The sequence below is a fragment of the Heteronotia binoei genome, chromosome 1, assembly GCF_032191835.1.
Source record: "Heteronotia binoei isolate CCM8104 ecotype False Entrance Well chromosome 1, APGP_CSIRO_Hbin_v1, whole genome shotgun sequence".
In the NCBI taxonomy this organism is placed as follows: Eukaryota; Metazoa; Chordata; class Lepidosauria; order Squamata; family Gekkonidae; genus Heteronotia; species Heteronotia binoei.
The window spans coordinates 281,632,450-281,657,769 of NC_083223.1; the positions used below are offsets into that span (position 1 = coordinate 281,632,450).

Sequence of the window (25,320 nt, forward strand, 5' to 3'; positions counted from 1 at the left end):
TCCACTTGCACCTGCTGGAATGGCCTTGGGTCAGCCAGAGCTCTCTTATCTGGGAGAACCAACGCCATGCTGGGAATTATTAGGAAGGGAATTGAAAACAAATCAGCCAGTATTATAATGCCCCTGTATAAATCGATGGTGCGGTCTCATATGGAGTACTGTGTGCAGTTCTGGTCGCCGCACCTCAAAAAGGATATTATAGCATTGGAGAAAGTCCAGAAAAGGGCAACTAGAATGATTAAAGGGCTGGAACACTTTTTCTATGAAGAAAGGTTGAAACGCTTGGGGCTCTTTAGCTTGGAGAAACTTCGACTTCTGGGTGACATGATAGAGGTTTACAAGATAATGCATGGGATGGAGAAAGTAGAGAAAGAGATACTTTTCTCCCTTTCTCACAATACAAGAACTCATGGGCATTCAATGAAATTGCTGAGCAGACAGGTTAAAATGGATAAAAGGAAGTACTTCTTCACCCAAAGGGTGATTCACATGTGGAATTCACTGTCACAGGACGTGGTGGCGGCCACAAGCATGGCCACCTTCAAGAGGGGTTTAGATAAAAATATTGAGCAGAGGTCCATCAGTGGCTATTAGCCACAGTGTGTGTGTATATATATATAAAAAAAATTTGGCAACTGTGTGACACAGAGTGTTGGACTGGATGGGCCATTGGCCTGATGCAACATGGCTTCTCTTATGTTCTTAACCGGGTTTGATTCCCCACTCCTCCACTTGCAGCTGCTGGAATGGCCTTTGGTCAGCCATAGCTCTCTTATCTGGGAGAACCGGGTTTGATTCCCCTCTCCTCCACTTGCAGCTGCTGGAATGGCCTTGGGTCAGCTATAGCTCTCTTATCTAGGAGAACCGGGTTTGATTCTCCACTCCTCCACTTGCACCTGCTGGAATGGCCTTGGGTCAGCCAAAACTCTGGCAAAGGTTGTCCTTGAAAGGGCAGCTTCTGTCAGAGCTCTCTCAGCCCCACCCACTTCAGGGTGTCTGTTGTGGGGGGAGAAGATATAGGAGATTGTAAGCCGCTCTGGTCTCTCAATCATCTTCTTTTTACGTTTGTGGACTCTTATCTGGGGGAACCGGGTTTGATTCCGCTCTCATCCACTTGCAGCTGCTGGCATGGCCTTGGGTCAGCCATAGCTCTGGCAGAGGTTGTCCTTGAAAGGGCAGCTTCTGGGAGAACTCTCTCAGCCCCACCCACCTCACAGGCTGTATGTTGTGGGGGGAGATGATATAGGAGATTGTAAGCCGCTCTGAGTCGCTGATTCAGAGAGAAGGGTGTGGTGTAAATCTGCAGTCTTCTTATCTGGGAGAAACGGGTTTGATTCCCCACTCCTCCACTTGCACCTGCTGGCATGGTCTTGGGTCAGCCATAGCTCTGGCAGAGGTTGTCCTTGAAAGGGCAGCTTCTGGGAGAGCTCTCTCCGCCCTACCCACTTCTCAGACTGTCTGTTGGGGAGGGAGATAAAGGAAGATACAGGAGTGAACCACTCTGAGTTTCGGAGTATAGGGCAAGATATAAATCCCATATCATCGTCATCATCCATACAGGCATGGCTATGGGGTTCTAGCACTCGATAAACCAGTTCAAGCGATAAACCAGTTCAATGTTTATGCCTTTTGAGGACAGGGTGTGTGTGTGTGTGTGTTTGTGTGCGCACATATAAGCTGTGTGTATTTTTATGCACCGGGGGATTTAGCACATGTAGCGTTCGCCAAGGTAGCTTTCTATGTCCTACAATTAGGCCCTTACAAGGGGCTGCCTCCAGCAGCCACCAATCGGCTCTTTGCTTCTGCCTCACCCCGTCTGACCTGCTCCCCCCCCCCCCCACTGTGAACAGGTGTCAAGAAGGACAGCCCGGGCCATTTCCAGGAAATGCCAAATAGTCCGTACTCGTCCTGCGCCCATCTTTCCGTTTCCTTTAATGGACAATTAAGGGACCCTTTTCCCGCCACCGCTGTTCCAAAGGCCTCTTGCTAATCCTGCCGGGACACAGGCTCAAATTCTGCTTTGCCCGATTCTGCCGTTTGCTCAGGAGACGGACAGGGGAGAAGGCGGTCCTTCAGCAACACGCAGGGAAACAATCTGGGGGTCGTAGTGGGAAGCTCAATGAAAGGGCCGGCCAAGTGTGCTGCAGCTGCGGGGTGTGTGTGTGTGGGGGGGGTGTGTGACGTCCATGTTCTTTTAATTGATTTCAGATCAATGCAGTTTGTAAACAGAAAGCAGTGTATTCGCTCATTTCAGAACAGAAAAAAGTTTCGTAACACTAACTTAAAGGTGAGGGACGGACGAGGTAGGGAGGGACGGTGGCTCAGTGGCAGAGCATCTGCTTGGTAAGCAGGAGGTCCCAGGTTCAATCCCCGGCATCTCCAACTCAAAAGGGTCCAGGCAAGGAGGCGTGAAAAACCTCAGCCTGAGACCCTGGAGAGCTGCTGCCAGTTAGGGGAGGGACGGTGGCTCAGTGGTAGAGCATCTGCTTGGTAATCAGGAGGTCCCAGGTTCAATCCCCGGCATCTCCAACTAAAAAGGGTCCAGGCAAGGAGGCGTGGAAAACCTCCGCTTGAGACGCTGCCAGTTAGGGGAGTAGGGTTGCCAAGTCCAATTCAAGAAATATCTGGGGACTTTAAGGGTGGAGCCAGGAGACTTTGGGGGTGGAGCCAAGATCAAGGCTGTGACAAGCATAATTGAACTCCAAAGGGAGTTCTGGCCATCACATTTAAAGGGACGGCACACCTTTTCAATACCTTCCTTCCATAGGAAATAATGAAGAATGGGGCACCTTCTTTTGGGGCTCATAGAATTGGACCCCTTGATCCAATCTTTTTGAAACTTGGGGGGTATTTTGGGGAGAGGCACTAGATGCTATGATGAAAATTTGGTGCCTCTACCCCAAAAAGCAGCCCCCCCCAGAGCCCCAGATGCCCGTGGATCAATTCTCCATGATTTTCTATGGGAATAAATCTCCATAGGGAATAACAAAGTTCCCAGCAGATATTTCCCTCCCCTCCCCCCGCTTTCTGATGACCCTGAAGCAGGGGGAGGGCCTCCAAACCGGGGGATCCCCTGCCCCCACCTGGAGATTGGCAACCCTATAGGGGAGGGATGGTGGCTCAGGGGCAGAGCATCTGCTTGGGAAGCAGAAGGTCCCAGGTTCAACCCGCGGCATCTCCATCTCAAAAGGGTCCAGGCAAATAGGCATGAAAAACCTCAGCCTGAGATCCTGGAGAGCTGCTGCCAGTTAGGGGAGGGATGGTGGCTCAGTGGTAGAGCATCTGCTTGGTAATCAGGAGGTCCCAGGTTCAATCCCCGGCATCTCCAACTCAAAAGGGTCCAGGCAAGTAGGCGTGAAAAACCTCAGCTTGAGACCCTGGAGAGCCGCTGCCAGTTAGGGGAGGGACGGTGGCTCAGTGGTAGAGCATCTGCTTGGTAATCAGGAGGTCCCAGGTTCAGTCCCCGGCATCTCCAACTCAAAAGGGTCCAGGCAAGTAGGCGTGAAAAACCTCAGCTTGAGACCCTGGAGAGCCGCTGCCAGTTAGGGGAGGGACGGTGGCTCAGTGGTAGAGCATCTGCTTGGTAAGCAGAAGGTCCCAGGTTCAATCCCCGGCATCTCCAACTCAAAAGGGTCCAGGCAAGTAGGCGTGAAAAACCTCAGCTTGAGACCCTGGAGAGCCGCTGCCAGTTAGGGGAGGGACGGTGGCTCAGTGGTAGAGCATCTGCTTGGTAAGCAGAAGGTCCCAGGTTCAATCCCCGGCATCTCCAACTCAAAAGGGTCCAGGCAAGTAGGCGTGAAAAACCTCAGCTTGAGACCCTGGAGAGCCGCTGCCAGTCTGAGTAGACAAGACTGACTTTGATGGACCGAGGGGGGTAGAAAGCAGCTTCATATGTTCATAAAGGTAATAACATGAAATCAAAAAGTTCCAATACAAAGATACTTCCAAGAAGGCTGGTTGTTGTGGCTGAGGGACTCTCCGTTCATCAAACAACAGTTTCTTCGGCTATTCGGCAGGGCAGAAGAGCCATCTACCTAGCTCACTTTGGCTTAATTTAACCCTCCCCTTATCATTCTCAGCTGAGGCAGATTTACAGGGCTCAGCAGCAGTTAAGGCAAACATAATTCCATTGTTAAGGGCGTTAACCCTTTTGCAGCTTCATGCTGCCAAACACAGGTCTGGAATGCGTAGATCAGTGGTTCCCAACCTTTTTGGCACCAGGGACCGGTTTTGTGGAAGACAGTTTTTCCATGGACCGGTGGGGGGTGGGGGAGGGAATGGTTTCGGGATGATACAATTGCGCACTTTATTTCTAAAGTGTTTGATGTGGTGGTTAAGTGTGCAGTCTCTTATCTGGGAGAACCGGGCTTGATTCCCCACTCCTCGACTTGCAGCTGCTGGAATGGCCTCGGGTCAGCCAGAGCTCTCTTATCTGGGAGAACCGGGTTGGATTCCCCACTCCTCCACTTGCAGCTGCTGGAATGGCCTCAGGTCAGCCAGAGCTCTCTTATCTGGGAGAACCGGGCTTGATTCCCCACTCCTCCACTTGCAGCTGCTGGAATGGCCTTGGGTCAGCCAGAGCTCTCTTATCTGGGAGAACCGGGTTGGATTCCCCACTCCTCCACTTGCAGCTGCTGGAATGGCCTTGGGTCAGCCACAGCTCTCTTATCTGGGAGAACCGGGTTGGATTCCCCACTCCTCCACTTGCACCTGCTGGAATGGCCTTGGATCAGTCAGAGCTCTCTTATCTGGGAGAACCGGGTTTGATTCTCCGCTCTTCCACTTGCAGCTGCTAGGATGTCCTTGGGTCAGCCAGAGCTCTCTTATCAGGGAGAACCGGGTTGGATTCCCCACTCCTCCACTTGCAGCTGCTAGGATGGCCTTGGGTCAGCCAGAGCTCTCTTATCTGGGAGAACCGGGTTTGATTCCCCACTCCATCCACTTGCAGCTGCTGGAATGGCCTTGGATCAGCCAGAGCGCTCTTATCTGGGAGAACCGGGTTTGATTCCCCACTCCTCCACTTGCACCTGCTGGAATGGCCTTGGGTCAGCCAGAGCTCTCATATCTGGGAGAACTGGGTTTGATTCCCCACTCCTTCACTTGCAGCTGCTGGAATGGCCCTGGGCCAGCCACAGCTCTCACAGAGCTGTCCTTGAAAGGGCAGCTGCTGTAAGAGCTCTTTCAGCCCCACCCACCTCACATTATTTCTGTTGTGGAGGAGGAAGATAAAGGAGATTGTAAACTGCTCTGAGACTCTAAAATTCAGAGTGGAGGGCAGGATATAAATCCAATGTCGTCTTCTTATTTTTACTACATTGTAATATATAATGAAATAATTATACAACTCATGGCCCAGTTGCTTACAGGCCACGGACCAGTACTGGTCCACAGCCTGGGAGTTGAAGACCCCTGGCGTAGATCACCACTATCTCCTCGGATTACAATGGTCTTCCGCATGTTCCATTACAAGGACGGGGAGGGGTGGGAAGGCAAACTCTGTGTTAGGGATTATTAGGAGAGGAATGATGACGATGATATTGGATTTATATCCCGCCCTCCACTCCAAAGAGTCTCAGAGCGGCTCACAATCTCCTTTCCCTTCCTCCCCCACAACAGACACCCTGTGAGGTAGATGAAGATATTGGATTTATATCCCGCCCTCCACTCCAAAGAGTCTCAGAGCGGCTCACAATCTCCTTTCCCTTCCTCCCCCACAACAGACACCCTGTGAGGTAGATGAAGATATTGGATTTATATCCCGCCCTCCACTCCGAAGAGTCTCAGAGCGGCTCACAATCTCCTTTCCCTTCCTCCCCCACAACAGACACCCTGTGAGGTAGATGAAGATATTGGATTTATATCCCGCCCTCCACTCCGAAGAGTCTCAGAGCGGCTCACAATCTCCTTTCCCTTCCTCCCCCACAACAGACACCCTGTGAGGTAGATGAAGATATTGGATTTATATCCCGCCCTCCACTCCGAAGAGTCTCAGAGCGGCTCACAATCTCCTTTCCCTTCCTCCCCCACAACAGACACCCTGTGAGGTGGGTGGGGCTGAGAGGACTCTCACAGCAGCTGCCTTTTCAAGGACAACCTCTTGTCTTTTCAAGGACCCAAGGCCTCCCCCCCCCACACCCCCAGTGACCCCTTCTCCATGCCCAGTTATTTATTTATTTATCTGCCAGGGCTCTGGCTGACCCAAGGCCATTCCAGCAGGTGCAAGTGGAGGAGTGGGGAATCAAACCCGGTTCTCCCAGATAAGAGAGCTCTGGCTGACCCAAGGCCATCCCAGCAGGTGCAAGTGGAGGAGTGGGGAATCAAACCCGGTTCTCCCAGATAAGAGAGCTCTGGCTGACCCAAGGCCATTCCAGCAGCTGCAAGTGGAGGAGTGGGGAATCAAACCCGGTTCTCCCAGATAAGAGAGCTCTGGCTGACCCAAGGCCATCCCAGCAGCTGCAAGTGGAGGAGTGGGGAATGAAACCCGGTTCTCCCAGATAAGAGAGCTCCGGCTGACCCAAGGCCATTCCAGCAGATAAGAGAGCTATGGCTGACCCAAGGCCATTCCAACAGCTGCAAGTGGAGGAATCAAACCTGGTTCTCCTGATAAGAGTCCGCACACTTAACCACTACACCAAACTGGCTCTCGAGACTGAGAATAAAACGGTTGAGACTGTAATGCCCCTGTAAAGATCTCTGGTGTGGCCTCATCTGGAATACTGAGCAGAGTTGTGGTCACCGTATCTCCAAAAGGACATTGCTAAGCTGGGAAACGTACAGAGAAGAGCAATCAAGAGGATGAGGGGGTTGGAGCCCCTCCCCTAGGAGGAAAGGCTGAAGAGCCTGGGACTTTTCACTTCATGAATGATTTGGAATAAGCAGTGAAGTGGCTAAGTTTGCAGATGACACTAAATTGTTCCGGGTGGTGAGAACCAGAGAGGATTGTGAGGCACTCCAAAGGGAACTGTTGAGGCTGGGCGAGTGGGCGTCAACATGGCAGATGAGGTTCTGCGTGGCCAAGTGCAAAGTAATGCAGATTGGGGCCAAAATCCCTAATTATAAATACAAGTTGACGGGGTGTGAACTGGCGGAGACTGACCAAGAGAGAGATCTTGGGGTCGTGGTAGATAACTCACTGAAAATGTTGAGACAGTGTATGATTGCAATAAAAAAGGCCAACGCTATGCTGGGAATTATTAGGAAGGGAACTGAAAACAAATCAGCCAGTATCATAATGCCCCTGTATAAATCGATGGTGCGGCCTCATTTGGAGTACACTGCACAATTCTTGTCACCGCACCTTAAAAAAAAAGATATTGTAGCATTGGAAAAAGTGCAGAAAAGGGCAACTAGAATGATTCAAGGGTTGGAACGCTTTCCCTATGAAGAAAGGCTAAAATGCTTCAGGCTCTTGAGCTTGGAGAAACATTGACTGAGGAGTGACATGCTAGAGATTATGCATGGGATAGAGATGGTAGAGAAAGAAGTCCTTTTCTCCCTTTCTCACAATACGAGAACTCATGGACATTCAATGGAATTCAATGAGCAGTCAGGTTAGAACGGATAAAAGGAAGTCCTTCTTCACCCAAAGGGTGATCAACGCATGGAATTCACTGTCACAGGAGATGGTGGCGGCTACAAGCATAGCCAGCTTCAAGAGGGGATTGGATCAACATCTGGAGCAGAGGTCCATCAGACCCAGGGAACGTGAAAGCAGCCAAGCAGTATCTGCGCTGCATGGAGTCTGCTTTCCATTGGGAAGGCAAGCTCCAAGGGGTACACACACTGCGCGTGGGGAGGGGGGGGGAGGTTCCAAGGGGGTGCTGTGCTTGAGGCCACTTTCCGCCGCCACCTCCATAGCATCGTACCTCTCCGAGGTTCTCCCCCCCCTCCCCAACCCGCCTTCCTCAGTCTCCGCCCCCAAACCAGCCAAGAAGAACCTGACCGTCAGTCACTCACTCCCTCTCGGCCTGTCCTATCTCACAGGGGTTGTGAGGAGAAAACAGAGGAAAGGAGAAGCACATAAAAGAAAGGCAGGGGGGGGAATAAAGGCAATGAACACCGGCTTACCAGCTGCTTTCCTGTCCTCCGCAGACAGTGCCTGGGATCTCGTGACCCGTATTGCGTCTGGTTGCGCACCGGAGCCTGTGTTGCATTCAGCAATGAAATCAGGTGAGCTGTGGTCCCTGGGGGTTGGGGTGTGATGTCTGGCCTCCCATTTGATTTCTCCCTCCCCTCACAAACTCCAGCGGCATTGCCCACGCCCCCTGAGAAAGCAGCTGGTTCCTTCACTATTCCGAGAAGTAGAAACCTGGGATCATAGAGTTGGAAGGGACCTCCAGGGTCATCTAGTCCAGCCCCCTGCACAATGCAGGAAACTCACAAACACCTCCCCCTAAATTCACAGGATCCTCATTGCTGTCAGATGGCCATCTAGCCTCTGTTTAAAAACCTTCAAGGAAGGAGAGCCCACCACCTCCCGAGGAGGAAGCCTGTGGAAACTTAGAATCATAGAGTTGGAAGGGAGCTCCAGGGTCATCTAGTCCAACACCCCACCCCCACCCCGCACAATGCAGGAAACTCACAAACACCTCCCCTAAATTCACAAGATCCTCATTGCTGTCAGGTGGCCATCTAGCCTCTGTTTGAAAACCTTCAAGGAAGGAGAGCCCACCACCTCCTGAGGAAGCCTGTGGAAACTTAGAATCATAGAGTCCTAGAATTGGAAGGGACCTCCAGGGTCATCTTGTCCAGCCCCCTGCACAAGGCAGAAAACCCACAAACTCCTCCTCCCTATTTATTTATTTATTTATTTATTTATTTATTTATTTATTTCTCGCATTTATATCCCGCCCTCCCCGCCGAGGCAGGCTCAGGGCGGCTAACAACAGTCAAACCCAGACAATAAACAATAGCAAACAATTAAAATTAACAATAATCATTACCGATCAAACAATTTAAAACAAGTTAAAACAACTTAAAATGATCTAAAACCAGGGTGGCCAAGTCCAATTCAAGAAATATCTGGGGACTTTGGGGGTGGAGCCAGGAGACTTTGGGGGGGTGGAGCCAGGAGACACAGGGGTGGAGCCAAGATCAAGGCTGTGACAAGCATCATTGAACTCCAAAGGGAGTTCTGGCCCTCACATTTAAAGGGACTGCACACCTTTTGAAATGCCTTTCTTCCACAGGAAATCATGAAGGATAAGGGCACCTTCTTTTTGGGGCTCATAGAATTGGACCCCCTGGTCCAATCCTTTTGAAACTTGGGGAGAACTTTGAGGAGAGGCACTGGATGCTATGCTGAAAATTTGGTGCCTCTACCTCAAACAACAGCCCCCCAGAGCCTCAGATACCAGCGGATCAATTCCCCATTATTTCCTATGGGAACAGATTTCCCAGCAGACATTTCCCTCCCCCTTCCCCCTGCTTTCTGATGACCTTGAAGCAGGGGGAGGGTCTTCAAACCGGGGGATCCCTGCCCTCACCTGGGGATTGGCAACCCTACTGCAGGGCTTGCCACTTCTCAGAAGCTTTCTGGGTTAGGGGCAAAAGCTGGAGGTTCCGAAAGTGGCCAAGTCGAGGCAGAAAACCCGAAAACTTTGGGCTCCAGAAGGGAGTGCATCTTGCGTGCAAGGAGGGGTTTTTCCTTCCACCTCCCTCTCCCCCACCCCAGCGCTTTGCGGCCAGCAGCTCCATCTGTCCTCCTCCCGCCCTGGCCCATTCCACACGGCTTCCTCCCCCTCCCCCTCCTTCACCTTCCTCATCTCTGTCTGCTGCGGTGCACTGGGCCCTGCTCAGCTCTCCCGGTTAGGGTTGCCAATCCCCAGGCGGGGGCAGGGGATCCCCCAGTTTGGAGGCCCTCCCCCCGCTTCAAGGTCGTCAGGAAGCGAGGGGAGGGGAGGGAAATGTCTGCTGGAAACTCTATTATTCCCTATGGAGATTTATTCCCATAGAAAATCATGGAGAATTGATCCGCGGGTTTCTGGGGATCTGGGGGGGGGCTGTTGTTTGAGGTAGAGGCACCAAATTTTCAGTATAGCATCTAGTGCCTCTCCCCAAAATACCCCCCAAGTTTCAAAACGATTGAACCAGGGGGTCCAATTCTATGAGTCCCAAAAGAAGGCGCCCCTATCCTTCATGATTTCCTAGGGAAGGAAGGCATTGAAAAGGTGTGCCGTCCCTTTCAATGTGAGGGCCAGAACTCCCTTTGGAGTTCAATTCTGCTTGTCACAGCCTTGATCTTGGCTGCACTCCTAATGTCTCCTGGCTCCACCCCCAAAGTCTCCTGGCTCCACCCCCAAAGTCCCCAGATATTTCTTGAATTGGACTTGGAAACCCTACTGGCTGCCGCTGATAGCGCTTTGCTGGCTCAGCCATAGGAAAAAATAAAAATAAAAAGCGGGCTGCACCCTGGAGGGCCCCCTGGGAGTTGGGGGCCCCTGGCTGGAAGTCAGGGGGCAGTGCCCCCACAGGCTTCTCTGCGGCTACAGGCCTGCCTGATGCAACCCTTCCCGCCCACCTATAGGCTTGCCAATCCCCAGGTCCCGGCAGGGGTTCTCCCGCTTTCCCAGGTTCCTTCCCGACCCCAGTCAGCTGTCCGTCAGGGGGGGAAGCCCCGCCCCCACAGCCTCCATGTGACTTCCCACCTCCGGAGGCTTCAGACTCCCCTTGGAAAGGCTTCCTCTTGGGATGGGGCGTCTGTGTTACTTAGAAGAAGTTGGAAGTTCAGCAACTCGTGAGCAGAGAGGCCAATCCCTCACTTCAGGGGGGAGGGTGGGGGGAGGGAAATGTCTGCTGGGCACTTCATTATTCCCTATGTGGAGATCAATTCTCATAGGGTATAATGGGGAATTGATCTGGGGGGGGGTCTCTGGGGCTCTGGAGGAGCGGTTTTGTGAGGCAGAGTCACCAAATTTTCAGCCTAGAGCCAGTTTGGTGTAGTGGTTAAGTGTGCGGACTCTTATCTGGGAGAACCGGGTTTGATTCCCCACTCCTCCACCTGCACCTGCTGGAATGGCCTTGGGTCAGCCATAGGTCTGGCAGAGGTTGTCCTTGAAAGGGCAGCTGCTGTGAGAGCCCTCTCCAGCCCCACCCACCTCACAGGGTGTCTGTTGTGGGGGAGGAAGGGAAAGGCGATTGTGAGCCGCTCTGAGACTCTTCGGAGTGGAGGGCGGGATATACATCCAATATCTTCATCTTCTTGATGACTCTCCTCAAAATGCTCTCCGCGTTTCAAAAAGGTTGGACCAGGGGGTCCAATTCTATGTGCCCCGAAAGAAGGTGCCCCTATCCTTCATTATTTCTAATGTAGGGAAGGCATTTAAAAGGTGTGCCGTCCCTTTAAATGAGATGGCCAGAGCTCCCTTTGGAGTTTAATCATCCCAGTCCCAACCTTGCTCCTGGATCCACCCCCCAGTGTCTCTTGGCTCCACCCCCAAAGTCCCCAGATATTTCTTGAATCGGACTTGGCAACCCTAACTGGGCATGGAGAAGGGGGTCACTGGGGGTGGGGGAATAGGGTTGCCAAGTCCAAGTCAAGAAATATCTGGGGACTTTGGGGGTGAAGCCAGGAGACATTAGGGGTGGAGCCAGGAGCAAGGCTGTGACCAGCATCATTGAACTCCAAAGGGAGTTCTGGCCATCACATTTAAAGGGACTGCACATCTTTTAAATGCCTTCCTTCCATAGGAAATATTGAAGGATAGGGGCACCTTCTTTGGGGGCTCATAGAATTGGTCCCCCTAGTCCAATCATTTTGAAAGTTAGGGAGTACTTTGGGGAGAGCCACTGGATACTATACTGAAAATTTGGTGCCTCTACCTCAAAAAACAGGGCCCCCAGAGCCCCAGATACCTGTGGATAAATTCTCCACTATTTTCTATGGGAATAAGTCTCCATAGGGAATCATGAGTACCCAGCAGACATTTCCCTACCCTCCCCCTGCTTTCTGATTAAACTAAATCGGGGGGAGGGCCTCCAACCCGGGAGGGGATCCCCTGCCCTCACCTGGGGATTGGCAACCCTATGGGGGAAGGAGGTATTTGTGGGTTTCCTTTAAAGGTCCCTTTACATGCGATGGCCAGAACTCCCTTCGGAGTCCAATTGTGCTTCTCCCAACTTTGCTTCTGGCTCCACCCCCAGTGTCTCCTGGCTCCACCCCCAGCGTCTCCTGGCTCCACCCCCAAAGTCCCCAGATATTTCTTGAATCGGACTTGGCCATTCGCAGAATCAGCATCCAGGGAAAAAACGAACAGGCTGGTGTCTGCCTGCGGTCCTGCGCTGTATGTGCAAGAGACCGACGGTGTCTTTCTCTCCCAGATTTATCATCCTTTCCCTCCCAACCTCCGCCCCGCAAGACGCCAAACAACTGGCTGCAATTTGCTGCCTGAAGCTCAGGCGGTCCCCATGACGGCCCCGCCACCGCCAGGCAATCCATCAACTCCTCGGGCTCCCTTGAGCCGCTCCAGCAGGGGTGGGGAAGGAATTCGGCGCTTCATTCTGGGCCCAAAGCTAGATTTCCCACCCCCCTCTCTTGTTTCCTGGGCACCGGCCCATTGATTAATTAGCAGGGGTTGAATCAACCTGGCAAGCTGGTTTTAATGAGATTTCTTTCTCCTCCCTCCCTTCCCCGTCCCTTCTCCGGCTTTTCTCTGCAGAAGCGGATTCGAACAAGACGTCGAAAACGCGGCCAAGTATGGGGGGAACTGCCAAGGTGAGCGGCCCCCGCTGGAGAAGCCCAGTTTCTCGGCTCGCTTTGACGGGGGGACCCTTTTTTGGCCCTTTTGGGCTGGTCGAAGTGGAGGAGAAGGGAGCCTGTCCCAGTCCATATTAAAACTCTCCTCGCCGAGCCGAACAAAACCATCTCTGTGCGGCCCTTTCCTGTCCTCCCGCATCTCCACCACTGCCAAGTGTGCGAAAAGCTGTTGTGGGGGAAGCGTTCGGCTTTGTCTTCCGACGAAGGAGTGGGAAGGAGATGGGATGTCACTGCTGAATCCTTTTGCCTGCCAGCTTCGCTTGGGCTTGACTGAATGCCCAGCTGGTCCGGCTCCTGTGGCTGGGTTGCCAACCTCCAGGCAGGGCCTAGAGAGCTCCTGGAATTACCACTGCCTGAGCTTTTTTTGCAGCAGGCGTTCCTTTGCGTATTAGGCCACACACCACCGATGTAGCCAATCCTCCAAGGGCTTGCAGGGCTTTTAATACAGGAAAAGGAAAGGGCCCCTGTGCAAGCGCCAGTCGTTTCCGACTCTGGGGTGGCGTTGCTCTCACAACGTTCTCACGCCAGACTTTTTATGGGGTGGTTTGCCCTTGCCTTCCCCAGTCCTCTACACTTTCCCCCCAGCAAGCTGGGGACTCATTTGACCAGAAGGATGAAAGGCTGAGTCAACCTCGAGCTGGCTACCTGAAAACCCAGCTTCCGCCGGGGATTGAACTCAGGTCGTGAGCAGAGCTTAGGATGGCAGTACTGCAGCTTTAACACTCTGCACCACGGGGCTCTTTTGTTGGTCTTAGGGAGAGGAAAGGAAAGGAAAGGAAAGGAAAGGAAAGGAAAGGAAAGGAAAGGAAAGGAAAGGAAAGGAAAGGAAAGGAAAGGAAAGGAAAGGAAAGGAAAGGAAAGGAAAGGAAAGGTCCCCTGTGCAAAGCACCAGTCATTTCTGACTCTGGGGTGACGTTGCTTTCACAACGTTTTCACGCCAGATTTTTTACGGGGTGGTTTGCCATTGCCTTCCCCAGTCATCTACACTTTCCCTCCAGCAAGCTGGGGACTCCTTTGACCGGAAGGATGGAAGGCTGAGTCAACCTCGAGCCAGCTACCTGAAAACCCAGCTTCTGCCGGGGATTGAACTCAAGTCGTGAGCAGAGCTTAGGACGGCAGTACTGCAGCTTTAACACTCTGCGTCACGGGGCTCTTTTGTTGGTCTTATGGAAAGGAAAGGTCCCCTGTGCAAGCACCAGTCGTTTCCAACTCTGGGGTGAACTCAGGTTGTGAGGAGAGCTTAGGACGGCAATACTGCAGCTTTAACACTCTGTAAATTCTTGGAGGACTGGCTACATGGGGGGTAAGGGGGTGGCCTAATATATAAGGAGTTCACGTAGGGTTGCCAAGTCCAATTCAAGAAATATCTGGGGTCTTTGGGGGCGGATCCAGGAAATTTTGGGGGTGGAGCCAGGAGACATTGTGATGGAGCCAGAAGCAAGATTGTGACAAGCATAACAGAACTCCAAAGGGAGTTCTGGCCATCACATTGAGAGGGACCGCACACCTACATGCCTTCCCTCCGTTGGAGATAATGAAGCACAGGGGCACCTTCTTTGGGGGCTCATAGAATTGGACCCCCTGGTCCAATCCTTTTGAAACTTGGAGGGTGTTTTGAGGAGAGGCACTGGATGCTGTGCTGCAAATTTGGTGCCTCTACCTCAAATAACAGTCCCTCTCAGAGCCCCAGATACCCACGGATCAATTCTCTACTATATCCTATGGGAATCGTTCTCCATAGGGAATAATGGAATGCCCAGCAGACATTTCCCAACCCCCCTGCTTTCTGATGACCCTGAAGTGGGGGAAGGGCCTCCAAACGGGGAGATCCCCTGCTCCCACCTGTGGATTGGCAACCCTAAGTTCCCGCAACAAAACAAAGCGCTGACCACTGTTCTTTGGACTCCAAACACCAGTTCCCCCGAAAAATATGGCAGCTTTGGAGGGCGGACTCGATCCTGACGTGGTCTTTCCCCTTTCCAAACTCCACCATCCCTGTTTCTCCAACCCCAAATCTTTGGGAACTTCCAAGCCTGGAGTGGGCAACCAGTGTTCCCTCGAAGCTGAGTCAGCGTGAGCTAGCTCACAGAGTGTTAGCCCCCTGCTCACCCCTTTTTGTCTTAGCTCAAGAAGGATGTCCCCAGAGCATACTCATTGATGCAGGAGCTTGCCACTTGAATGCCAGGAGCTCGTCAAGTAGAATTTTTGCTTACAAGAACATAAGAGAAGCCATCCTGGATCAGGCCAGTGGCCCATCCAGTCCAACACTCTGTGTCACATAAGAACAGAAGAGAAGCCATGTTGGATCAGGCCAGTGGCCTATCCAGTCCAACACACTGTGTCACAGAAGAACATAAGAGAAGCCATGTTGGATCAGGCCAATGGCCCCTCCAGTCCAACACTCTGTGTCACAGAAGAACATAAGAGAAGCCATGTTGGATCAGGCCAGTGGCCCCTCCAGTCCAACACTCTGTGTCACAGAAGAACATAAGAGAAGCCATGTTGGATCAGGCCAGTGGCCCATCCAGTCCAACACTCTGTGTCACATAAGAACAGAAGAGAAGCCATGTTGGATCAGGCCAGTGGCCTATCCAGTCCAACACACTGTGTCACACAGGAGCCAAATCCCAGGTGCCATCAGGAGGTCCATCAGTTGGGACAGGACACTAGAAGTCTTCACATTGTTGCCCCTTCCAAGCACCAAGAATACAGCGCAGAAGAACATCAGAGAAGCCCTGTTGGATCAGGCCAATGGCCCACCCAGTCCAACACTTTGTGTCACACAGTAGCCAAAAAACCCAGGTGCCATCAGGAGGTCCATCAGTGGCGTCAGGGCACTAGAAGCCCTCCCACTGTTCCCTCCCTCACAAAGAACCAAGAATACAGAGCATCACTGCCCCAGACATTAGAACAGAAGAGAAGCCATATTGGCCACTGGCCTATCCAGTCCAACACTTTGTGTCACACAGTGGCCAAAAATACACACACACACACTGTGGCTTATAGCCACTGATGGACCTCTGCTCCATATTTGTATCCAATCCTCTCTTGAAGCTGGCTATAATTGTAGCCGCTGCCACCTCCTGTGGCAGTGAATTCCACATGTTAATCACCCTTTGGGTGAAGAAGGACTTCCTTTTATCCGTTTTAACCCGACTGCGCAGAAATTTCATCGAATGCCCACGAGTTCTTGTATTGTGAGAAAGGGAGAAAAGGACTTCTTTCTCTGCTTTCTCCATCCCATGCATTATCTTGTAAACCTCTATCATGTCACCCCGCAGTCGACGTTTCTCCAAGCTTGAATCATTCTAGCTGCCCTTTTCTGGTGGCCTAATATACAAAGACTCTGCAGCTTCGAGGGAACGTTGCTTCACTCACAGCCCCGTCGCTGCTCATAATGGGAACCTCTTTGGAGCCACTGTGCCATAAGAAAAATAACGATTCCCCTGAAAAGCCCCTTCAGCCTATACCTCTCAAAGCAGCACAGAAGAGGATGACATTCGCAACTGAAAACAAGCACAAGAGTTGTGAAATCAGGACAAATTGGTTCATGTGTCTCTGGGTGCGAGAGAGACAGACAGATGGAGACACACGCAAGTGCGTCCTCAAGGGGACTGGGTTAGTCTGGTTCCCTCTCCAGAGAATGAGGTTTCCAGTCCAACGGTTCTTCAGGGTATCTGTCTCTTTCAAGGAGCGCAAGGCCCGGGCGGGTGAATTACCTTGTTCTTGGGTGCCAGTGCCCAAGTCCTGGTGACGCTGCTGTGAATTTGAGGTTTCTGGATCAGCTTGTAGCTGCTGCTCCAGTTGTCTTGATTGGATAAACATCTGGAGCAGAGGTCCCTCGGTGGCTATTAGCTAGGGTATTGATGGAACACTCTGTCTGGGGCCGTGATGCTCTGTATTCTTGGTGGTTGGGAGGGACCGCAATGGGAGGGCATCTGGAGTTCTGGCCCCACTGGTGGACCTATTGATGGCCATTGGGTTTTGGCCACAGCGTGACGCAGTGTTGGACTGGATGGGCCATTGGCCTGATCCAACATGGCTTCTCTTACGTTCTCCTGATGTCCCCTGGGTTTTGGCCACTGTGTGACACAGAGTGTTGGACTGGATAGGCCATTGGCCTGATCCAACATGGCTTCTCTTACGTACTTATGTCTGGGACAGGGATGCTCTGTGGTCTTGGTGCTTGCGGGGGCACAGCAGGAGGGCTTCTAGAGTTCTGGCCCCACTGTTGAACCTCTAGATAATCCCTGGGTCTTGGCCACTGCGTGACGCAGAGTGTTGGATTGGATGGGCCATTGGCCTGATCCAACATGGCTTCTCTTATGTTCTCCTGATGACCCCTGGGTTTTGGCCACTGCGTGACGCAAAGTGTTGGGCTGGAGGGCCACTGGCCTGATCCAACATGGCTTCTCTTACGTTCTCCTGATGGCCCCTGGGTTTTGGCCACTGCGTGACGCAGAGTGTTGGGCTGGATGGGCCATCGGCCTGATCCAACACGGCTTCTTTAATGTTCCTATAGTTTTGTACTCTTGTTTGTGTACGCCATCCTTATGTTCTGACGGAAGAAATTTCCACTGCCACTGGCTCCCCCCCCCCTTTTCCCTGTCGCCCCCAAACTCTGCTGCCAAACGCTGGCTTCCCAGCCCCTCCCTGACTTGCTCCAATTGATTTCCCACCCTGAGTTTCTCCTCCTTTCCTCTTTAGATGTGGTAACGTCAACTGGAAACCATGATGGCACCAGGGACTCCGCGTATGGTCAGTACTGCCTTCCCTCCTTCCTTCCCTGATGCCCCTCCTTCCACGACTGCTTACTCCTGCTTCAAAAGAGATGCACCTGGTCTTCTGAACTATAAGCAGGGTTGCCAACTCTGGGTTGGGAAATTCCTGGAGATTTGGAGTCGGAGCTTGGGGAGTGTGGGGTTTGGTGAGGGGAAGGAACTCAGTGAGGGAGAGGCCACCCTCCAAAACAGATGTTTTCTTCAGGGGAGCAGATCTCTGGAGGTCATTTGTAATTCCAGGAGAACTTCATCTCCCACCTGGATGTTGGCAACCCTGACTTCAAGGAGAGCAGAAACCAGCTTTGGCCAGCCCTCAAATTTCTGCTCAGATGTCAACATTTTGAGATCTTTATCAAGGGCAGCCATGTTGGATTAGACATTTATGGGTATCTGCGTTGGGCTTGTCCTGGTCTAACATGGAACAGCTTGATTAGATCTTCTACATCGGGGTGCCCTTTTTGTGGGGCGGTGGGGGTATTGATTTAAGGATCTTGTCAAGTTCCAGCGTTTAATCCAGAAGTCTACTGGATAGTTCTCAGTTGGGAGACTTGGGTAGTGTGAGGCCTTGTCTGTTACCATGGCAACTGGCCTACTGTTGTTCAGGCCTTAGGCCCTTGCTGTCCAAAGATGGCTACCAACCAAGGATAGGCCTATAAATATGGATTCAGTTTTATGAAAGTTCACCTGCTTCAGTGGGGGATAAAAGTAGTTCCTTGAATGTCAAAGGAGAAGTGAAGCACAGCTCTTATTTCGAATGGGAGGTGGAGGAATTGTGTGTCGCTTTTCCGGTTTCCCAAGGATTCCTGGGAAAACTAACGGCCATCTCGAAGGAACTCTAACTACCACCACCGCTGCCATCCGCTCTTTCTCACACCATTTCCCCATTCATCCAACCATCATCCTAGAGACTCACTAATTTTTGCGAGTGAATGGAGAGCCCTTCCGCAGGAAATTCTGTTGCTATTCAAATGGCCCCTTCCAATGCAAAACCATAAGGTATTCTCCATAATGGCCACCTGTGTCGATTCACGTCCCTTTCCAGGTTTTGAGAGAGGGGGAGATTAGGAATCAAAAAACACACCCCGTCGTGCCAATGGCCAGTCTTGGCTCGGGCAAGAGATGACTAAAGGTAAGCAGAAGCAAGATTAGGATACAAGCATCCGTGTGGGATGAGAGGCCTCTAAATTTGCCATCGGCCATTGATACGACATGGTGTGTGTTACACTGGGCACAGGGAGGTTATGAGTAGAAAGCCAGGAAGCCATCTCAAGTATGTTTGGAAGGTAGGGTTGCCAATCCCCAGGTGGGGGCAGGGGATCCCCCGGTTTGGAGGCCCTCCCCCCAATTCAGAGTTATCAGGAAGCGGGGTGGGAGGAGAGAAATGTCTGCTGGGCACTCCCATTATTTCCGATGGAGACCAATTCCCATAGGGTATAATAGAAAATTGATCTGCAGATATCTGGGGCTCTGAGGGGGGGGCTGTTGTTTGAGGGAGAGGCACCAACCTTTCATAATAGCAACTGGTACCTCTCCTCAAAACACCTTCCAAGTTTCAAAAAGACTGGGCCAGGGGGTCCAGTTCCGTGATCCCCCCTCTCCTTCATGATTTCCAATGGAGGGGAGACATTTAAAAGGTGTGCAGTCCCTTTAAATGTGATGACCAGAACTCCCTCTGGAGTTCGATTGTGCTCGTCACACCCTTGCTCCTGGCTCCACCCCCAATGTCTCCTGGCTCCACCTCCAATGTCTCCTGGCTCCACCCCCAAAGTCCCCAGATATTTCTTGAATTGGACCTGACAACCCTAATAGTAGGAAATCTATTTATTTGTCTCTATTTCTCTTAATGTATACCCTGCCTTCCTCTCCAAGAGAAACCCAAAGCAGCTTACATTGTTCTCCCGTCCTCAGTTTTATTTGCACAACAACCCTGTGAGGTTCGCTGGGGTAGGGTTGCCGGACCACCCCCGTTGGAGGTCCCACTGTGACACCCCTGATCAGTTGTCCGGTGTGTGTGGGGGGGAGTTACCCGGAAAAAGAGCGAGGCCCAGTTGATGTTGCAGCGACATATCACGTGTCACATGACCACTTCACCTCCAATGTGACCTGGAAGTGACATCATCACGTCGGCAATTTCAGGGCAACACTGTTATTTTGGGCAAAGACTCTCTTGTAGAAGACAAAGTTACCATAGAGTTTTCACCCAAATACCAGAGTGAACATCTGAAGCTGCCTTCTACCGAATCAGACCCTGTATCTATCAAAGTCAGTCTTGTCTATTCAGACTGGCAGCAGCTCTCCAGGGTCCCAAGCTGAGGTTTTTCACACCTACTGGCCTGGACCCTTGCTAGTTGGGGATTGAACCTGGGACCTTCTGCTTACCAAGCAGATGCTCCGCCACTGAGCCACTGTCCCTCCCCAAACAGGCAGCAGCTCTCCAGGGTCTCAAGCTGAGGTCTTTCACGCCTACTTGCCTGGACCCTTTCTAGTTGGGGATGTTGGGGATTGAACCTGGGGCCTCCTGCTTACCAAGCAGATGCTCTACCACTGAGCCCCATCAAAGTCAGTATTGTCTACTCAGTGGCTCTTCAGGGTCTCAAACAGGTTTTTCATGCCTACTTGCCTGGACCCTTTTTTAGTGGAGATGCCGGGGATTGAACCTGGGACCTTCTGCGTACCAAGCAGATGCTCTCTCATTGAGCCACTGTCCCTCCCTAAAGTCAGTCTTGTCTACTCAGACTGGCAGCGGCTCTTCAGGGTCTCAAACGGAGGTTTTTCATGACTTCTTGCCTGGACCCCTTTTTAGTGGAGATGCCAGGGATAGAACCTGGGACCTTCTGCTTACCAAGCAGATGCTCTGCCACTGAGCCACCGTCCCTCCCCATCTTTATGCTCTGACGGAAGAGGTTTTGCCTTGACGTTGCTGTGTAATGATGTCACTTCTGGGTACACCCCCCCCTTCTTCTTTTTCTCTCCCCCTCCCGTCAGCTGGGGGGGGGGCTCAGCCATGCAATCAGCGACCGCAGGAGGCCTGCTTCCCCCCCCCTCACAGAAAGAGGAAAGCTGAGCCAATCAGGTGTAGGGAAAGAAATTAAAACCTAGCGGAGTCCATTAATTACCCAGCAGGGGAGAATCTCTGAGCTTAATGGAAGGGAAGGTTGCGGGGGAAAGAGAGAGGTTGTTGGCGGCTCCTGGCTTTGCTTGAGTGGGTGGGGGAGAGGGGGGAGAGTTGCCGCTGGGTTGGAGTCTGTCAACACCTGGGCCTAGAAATATCTGGGGGCTTTGGGGGTGGAGCCCGGAGACTGGAGGTGGAGCTAGGAACAAGGTTGCGACAAGCACAATTGAACTCCAAAGGGAGTTCTGGCCGTCACATTTGAAGGGACGGCATGCCTTTTCAATGCCTTCCCTCCATTGGAAATAATGAAGGAGAGGGGGATCGTCTTCGGGGGCTCATAGAACGGGACCCCCCCGGTCCAATCCTTTTGAATCTTGGAGGGTCCTTTGAGGAGAGGCAGCAGATGCTATGCTGCAAAGTTGGTGCCTCCACCTAAGAAAAACAGCCCCCCCCCAAACCCCAGATACACACAGATCAATTCTCCATGATATCCTATGGGAATCGGTCTCCATAGGGAATAACGGAGTGCCCAGAGGAGCAGCAGCAACAGAAGACATTGGATTTATATTCCGCCCTCCACTGAGAGTCTCTGAGCGGCTCACAATCTCCTTTATCTCCCTCCCCTGCAACAGACCCCCTGTGAGGTGGGTGGGGCTGAGAGAGTTCTCCCAGCAGCTGCCCTTTCAAGGACAAACTCTTTGATAACGATGGTTGACCCAAGGCCATTCCAGCAGGTGTAAGTGGAGGACTGAGGAATCCAACCCGGTTCTCCCAGATAAGAGCCCGTGCACTTAACCACCCTGTGATGTGGGTGGGGCTGAGAGAGCTCTGACAGAAGCTGCCTTTTCAAGGACAACTCCTAGGAGAGCTATGGCCAACCCAAGGCCATTCCAGCAGGTTCAAGTGGAGGAGTGGGGAATCAAACCCGGTTCTCCCAGATAAGAGCCCGTGCACTTAACCACTCTGTGATGTGGTTGGGGGTGAGAGAGCTTTGACAGCAGCTGCCCTTTCCAGGACAACTCCTAGGAGAGCTATGCCTAACCCAAGGCCATTCCAGCAGGTGCAAGTGGAGGAGTGGGGAATCCAACCCGGTTCTCCCAGATAAGAGCCCGTGCACTTAACCACCCTGTGAGGTGGGTGGGGCTGAGAGAGCTCTGACAGAAGCTGCCCTTTCAAGGATAACTCCTAGGAGAGCTATGGCTGACCCAAGGCCATTCCAGCCGGTGCAAGTGGAGGAGTGGGGAATCAAACCCGGTTCTCCCAGATAAGAGCCCGTGCACTTAACCACTCTGTGATGTGGTTGGGGGTGAGAGAGCTCTGACAGCAGCTGCCCTTTCCAGGACAACTCCTAGGAGAGCTATGGCTGACCCAAGGCCATTTCAGCAGGTGCAAGTGGAGGAGTGGGGAATCAAGCCCGGTTCTCCCAGATAAGAGAGCTCTGGCTGACCCAAGGCCATTCCAGCAGCTGTAAGTGGAGGAGGGGGGAATCAAACCCGGTTCTCCCAGATAAGAGAGCTATGGCTGACCCAAGGCCGTTCCAGCAGCTGCAAGTGGAGGAGTGGGGAATCAAACCCGGTTCTCCCGGATAAGAGCCCGTGCACTTAACCACCCTGTGATGTGGGTGGGGCTGAGAGAGCTCTGACAGAAGCTGCCCTTTCAAGGACAACCTCTGCCAGAGCTATGGCTAACCCAAGGCCATTGCAGCAGCTGCAAGCGGAAGGGTGGGGGAATCAAACCCGGTTCTCCCCCGTAAGAGTCTGCGCACTTAACCGCTACAACAAACTGGCTCTCATTTCCCTCCCCACCACTTTCTGAGGACCCCAAAGAGGGGGAGGGCCTCCAAACCAGGGCATCCCCTGCCCCCAACTGGGGACTGGCGACACAAGTGAGAAGCAGAAGGTTTTTGCATATATCGTTCTCCTTTTTTCTCCACACTGGAGGCTCAGCCTTGATTCTCTCCCCACCTGGAATTGGCAACCAAGACAGAGCAGCAGGGCAGCCGCCAAAGCTCAGAGACCCCTCCTTGCCGATTTCCCCCCATCCACTTACTGCCTCGGGCTTCCCTACCTGCACATTGCCTGCTGCCGCCAGGAAAAGGGCTGCGGCCAGCTGTGAGCAGGGGTGCCATTCTAGCAGGAGCTCCTTAGGCCACACCTCCCTGATGCAGCCAATCCTCCCAGAGCTTAACAAGGCTCTTTTTGGTAAGCTCCGGGAGGATTGGCTACATCAGGGGGGTGTGGCCTAATATGCAAAGGCGCTTCTGCTAGAATCCCACCCCCGGCTGGGAGCATGGTCAGAGGGAGTCCTGATGAAGAGACAAGGGAAGGACCCACAAGTGTGCAAGAGGCCTGCAAGCAGTTGGGAGGGAAGGTGGGCATGAGGCTGGGGGGCAGGGCGGAGGATGGGAGGGGGTGCTGGGAAGTCTCCGCCCAGGGGTCTCCTGGAACCAGCTCTGAGGGAAGATCCTCTGCCCTCGATATCGAGCCCTTCACGGAAAGCTAGTTTGGCGTCGTGGCGAAGTGTGCGGACTCTTATCTGGGGGAACCGGGTTTGATTCCCCCACTCTTCCGCTTGCAGCTGCTGCAATGGCCTTGGGTTAGCCATAGCTCTCCTAGGAGCTGTCCTTGAAAGGGCAGCTTCTGTCAGAGCTCTCTCAGCCCCACCCACATCACAGGGTGGTTAAGTGCACGGGCTCTTATCTGGGAGAACCGGGTTTGATTCCCCACTCCTCCACTTGCACCGGCTGGTGTGACTTTGGGTCAGTCGCAAGTTCTCGCAGAGCCGTTCCTCTCGGGAGCAGTTTCTGTCAGGGCTCTCTCAGCCCCACCTGCCTCTGTTGTGTCTGTTGTGGGGAGGGGAAGGGAAAAGAGATGGTGAGCCACTGTGAGACTGAGATTCAGAGTGGAGGGCAGGGCATAAATCCAATCTCCTCTTCTTCCTCTCCCGAAAAGGGGGAAATGGGTAATTTTACTTGATGAGATTTTTTTAAAAATCTCACTATAGAGTCTCTGCTGGTCCCTCATTGGGTCACCCGTTGGGTTGTCCTGAGTGTGGGGTTGCCAACTCCATGTTGGAAAATTCGGAGAGGGTGGAGTTTGGAGAGGTGAGGGGCCTCAGAGTAGTTCACTGCCATAAAATCCCCCTTCCAAAGCAGTCCCTTCCTTCAAGGGGACAGATCTCTGTAGCGGTGAAGTGTGCAGACTCCTATCTGGGAGAACAGGGTTTGATTCCCCACTCCTCCACTTGCGCCTGCTGGAATGGCCTTGGGTCAGCCACAGCTCTCGCAGGAGTTGTCCTTGGAAGGGCAGTTTTTGTCAGAGCTCTCTCAGTCCCGCCCACCTCACAGGGTGCCTGTTGTGGGGGAGGAAGGGAAAGGAGATTATAAGCCGCTCTCAGTCTCTGATTCAGAGAGAAGGGCAGGGTATAAATCTGCAGTCTTCTTCTAGTCTGGAGTTTGGTTGTAATCCCGGGGGATCTGGGGGTTGCAACCCAATGATTCTCCAATTGTGTTTTGTTGTTCTCACCTGGGGTTTGGCCACTCTACTGGAATGCAGGGGGTGACTTTGCCGTGTCACATGATAGGTCTCACCTCCAGCTCTATTCTCACTCTGAGAACTATAGCCAGTTTGGTGTAGTGGTTAATTAAGTGTGCGGACTCTTATCTGGGAGAACCGGGTTTGATTCCCCGCTCCTCCGCTTGCACCTGCTGGAATGGCCTTGGGTCAGCCATAGCTCTCGTAGGAGTTGTCCTTGAAAGGGCAGCTTCTGTCAGAGCTCTCTCAGCCCCAACTACCTCACAGGGTTTTGTTGTGGGGGAGGAAGGGCAAGGAGATTGTGAGCCTCTCTGAGATTCAGAGTATAGGGTGGGATATCAATCCAGTATCTTCTTCATGTCGCAGGGAGGCCTTGGGCCCCATTTTGGAGTATTCCCCAGAAAAACTTTGGCACTTTGGCGTCTTCCCTGCTGCCTCCCCACCCCCACCAATAGGGCAGGATTTCTGGCTCTCGTCCTTGCCCCACAACCAGCCACAATCTGTCCCCCGATCCCCCATTTCCTGCTGATGTTGTGTTTGTCACCGGTAACGCAGGCGAGACTCAGATGGTCACCACTGCCGCTGTGCCCTTCGCGGAGGCGCCCGCCACGGGGTCTCCCTCTGCTAGCATGGCTCTTGACGCCCACCCGGCCCCGGGCGCAGGGGACCCACGCTCCACCCTCCACGTGGCCGTGAGCACCCAGGGTAAGAAGGGCTGGGCGGCTCGCCCTCTCCGCGTGTGAACACCACCCACAGAATGACCGCCTGCGTGGGGAAAGCACTAACCCAGCATGGGAACGGAGGGGATCTGAGATGCTAACGATTGCCCTGGCACGCTGGACGCATGGACCGGTAGAGGTAGTGACCCCCTCTTCCCCATTTCTCTCTCCATGGCCTGCTCCTGGGAGAGGGTCCGGGTGCGGGCGGCTTTCCCTCCCAGCACTAACAGCTGCAAACACCTTTTCCGTGCATGGCGGGCGAGATCGGTGGCTCTCTTGAAGATGTGGCTGTGTGGGCGGCAGGTGCGTGCGGCTGAGCGAGTTGCACCGAGCAAGGAGGACTTTTGTGGCTGTATTTAAAATTAGAAAATGTGCGTGCGTGTGTGCCCGGGGGGGGGGTGTGGGGGGGAGAAGATGCGTA

General features: G+C 52.8%; 1 protein-coding gene across 1 annotated transcript in view; it reads left to right on the forward strand.

The window, feature by feature from the left end:
* SEMA6C (semaphorin 6C) overlaps positions 1 to 25,320 on the forward strand; it is a 292,500-nt gene that overhangs the window by 232,990 nt on the left and 34,190 nt on the right. Inside the window, exons 15-17 of the mRNA XM_060256363.1 lie at positions 8,092 to 8,169; positions 12,657 to 12,712; positions 17,462 to 17,512. Of these exons, the coding sequence (XP_060112346.1) occupies positions 8,092 to 8,169; positions 12,657 to 12,712; positions 17,462 to 17,512 (185 nt within the window). The remainder of the gene's footprint in view (positions 1 to 8,091; positions 8,170 to 12,656; positions 12,713 to 17,461; positions 17,513 to 25,320) is intronic.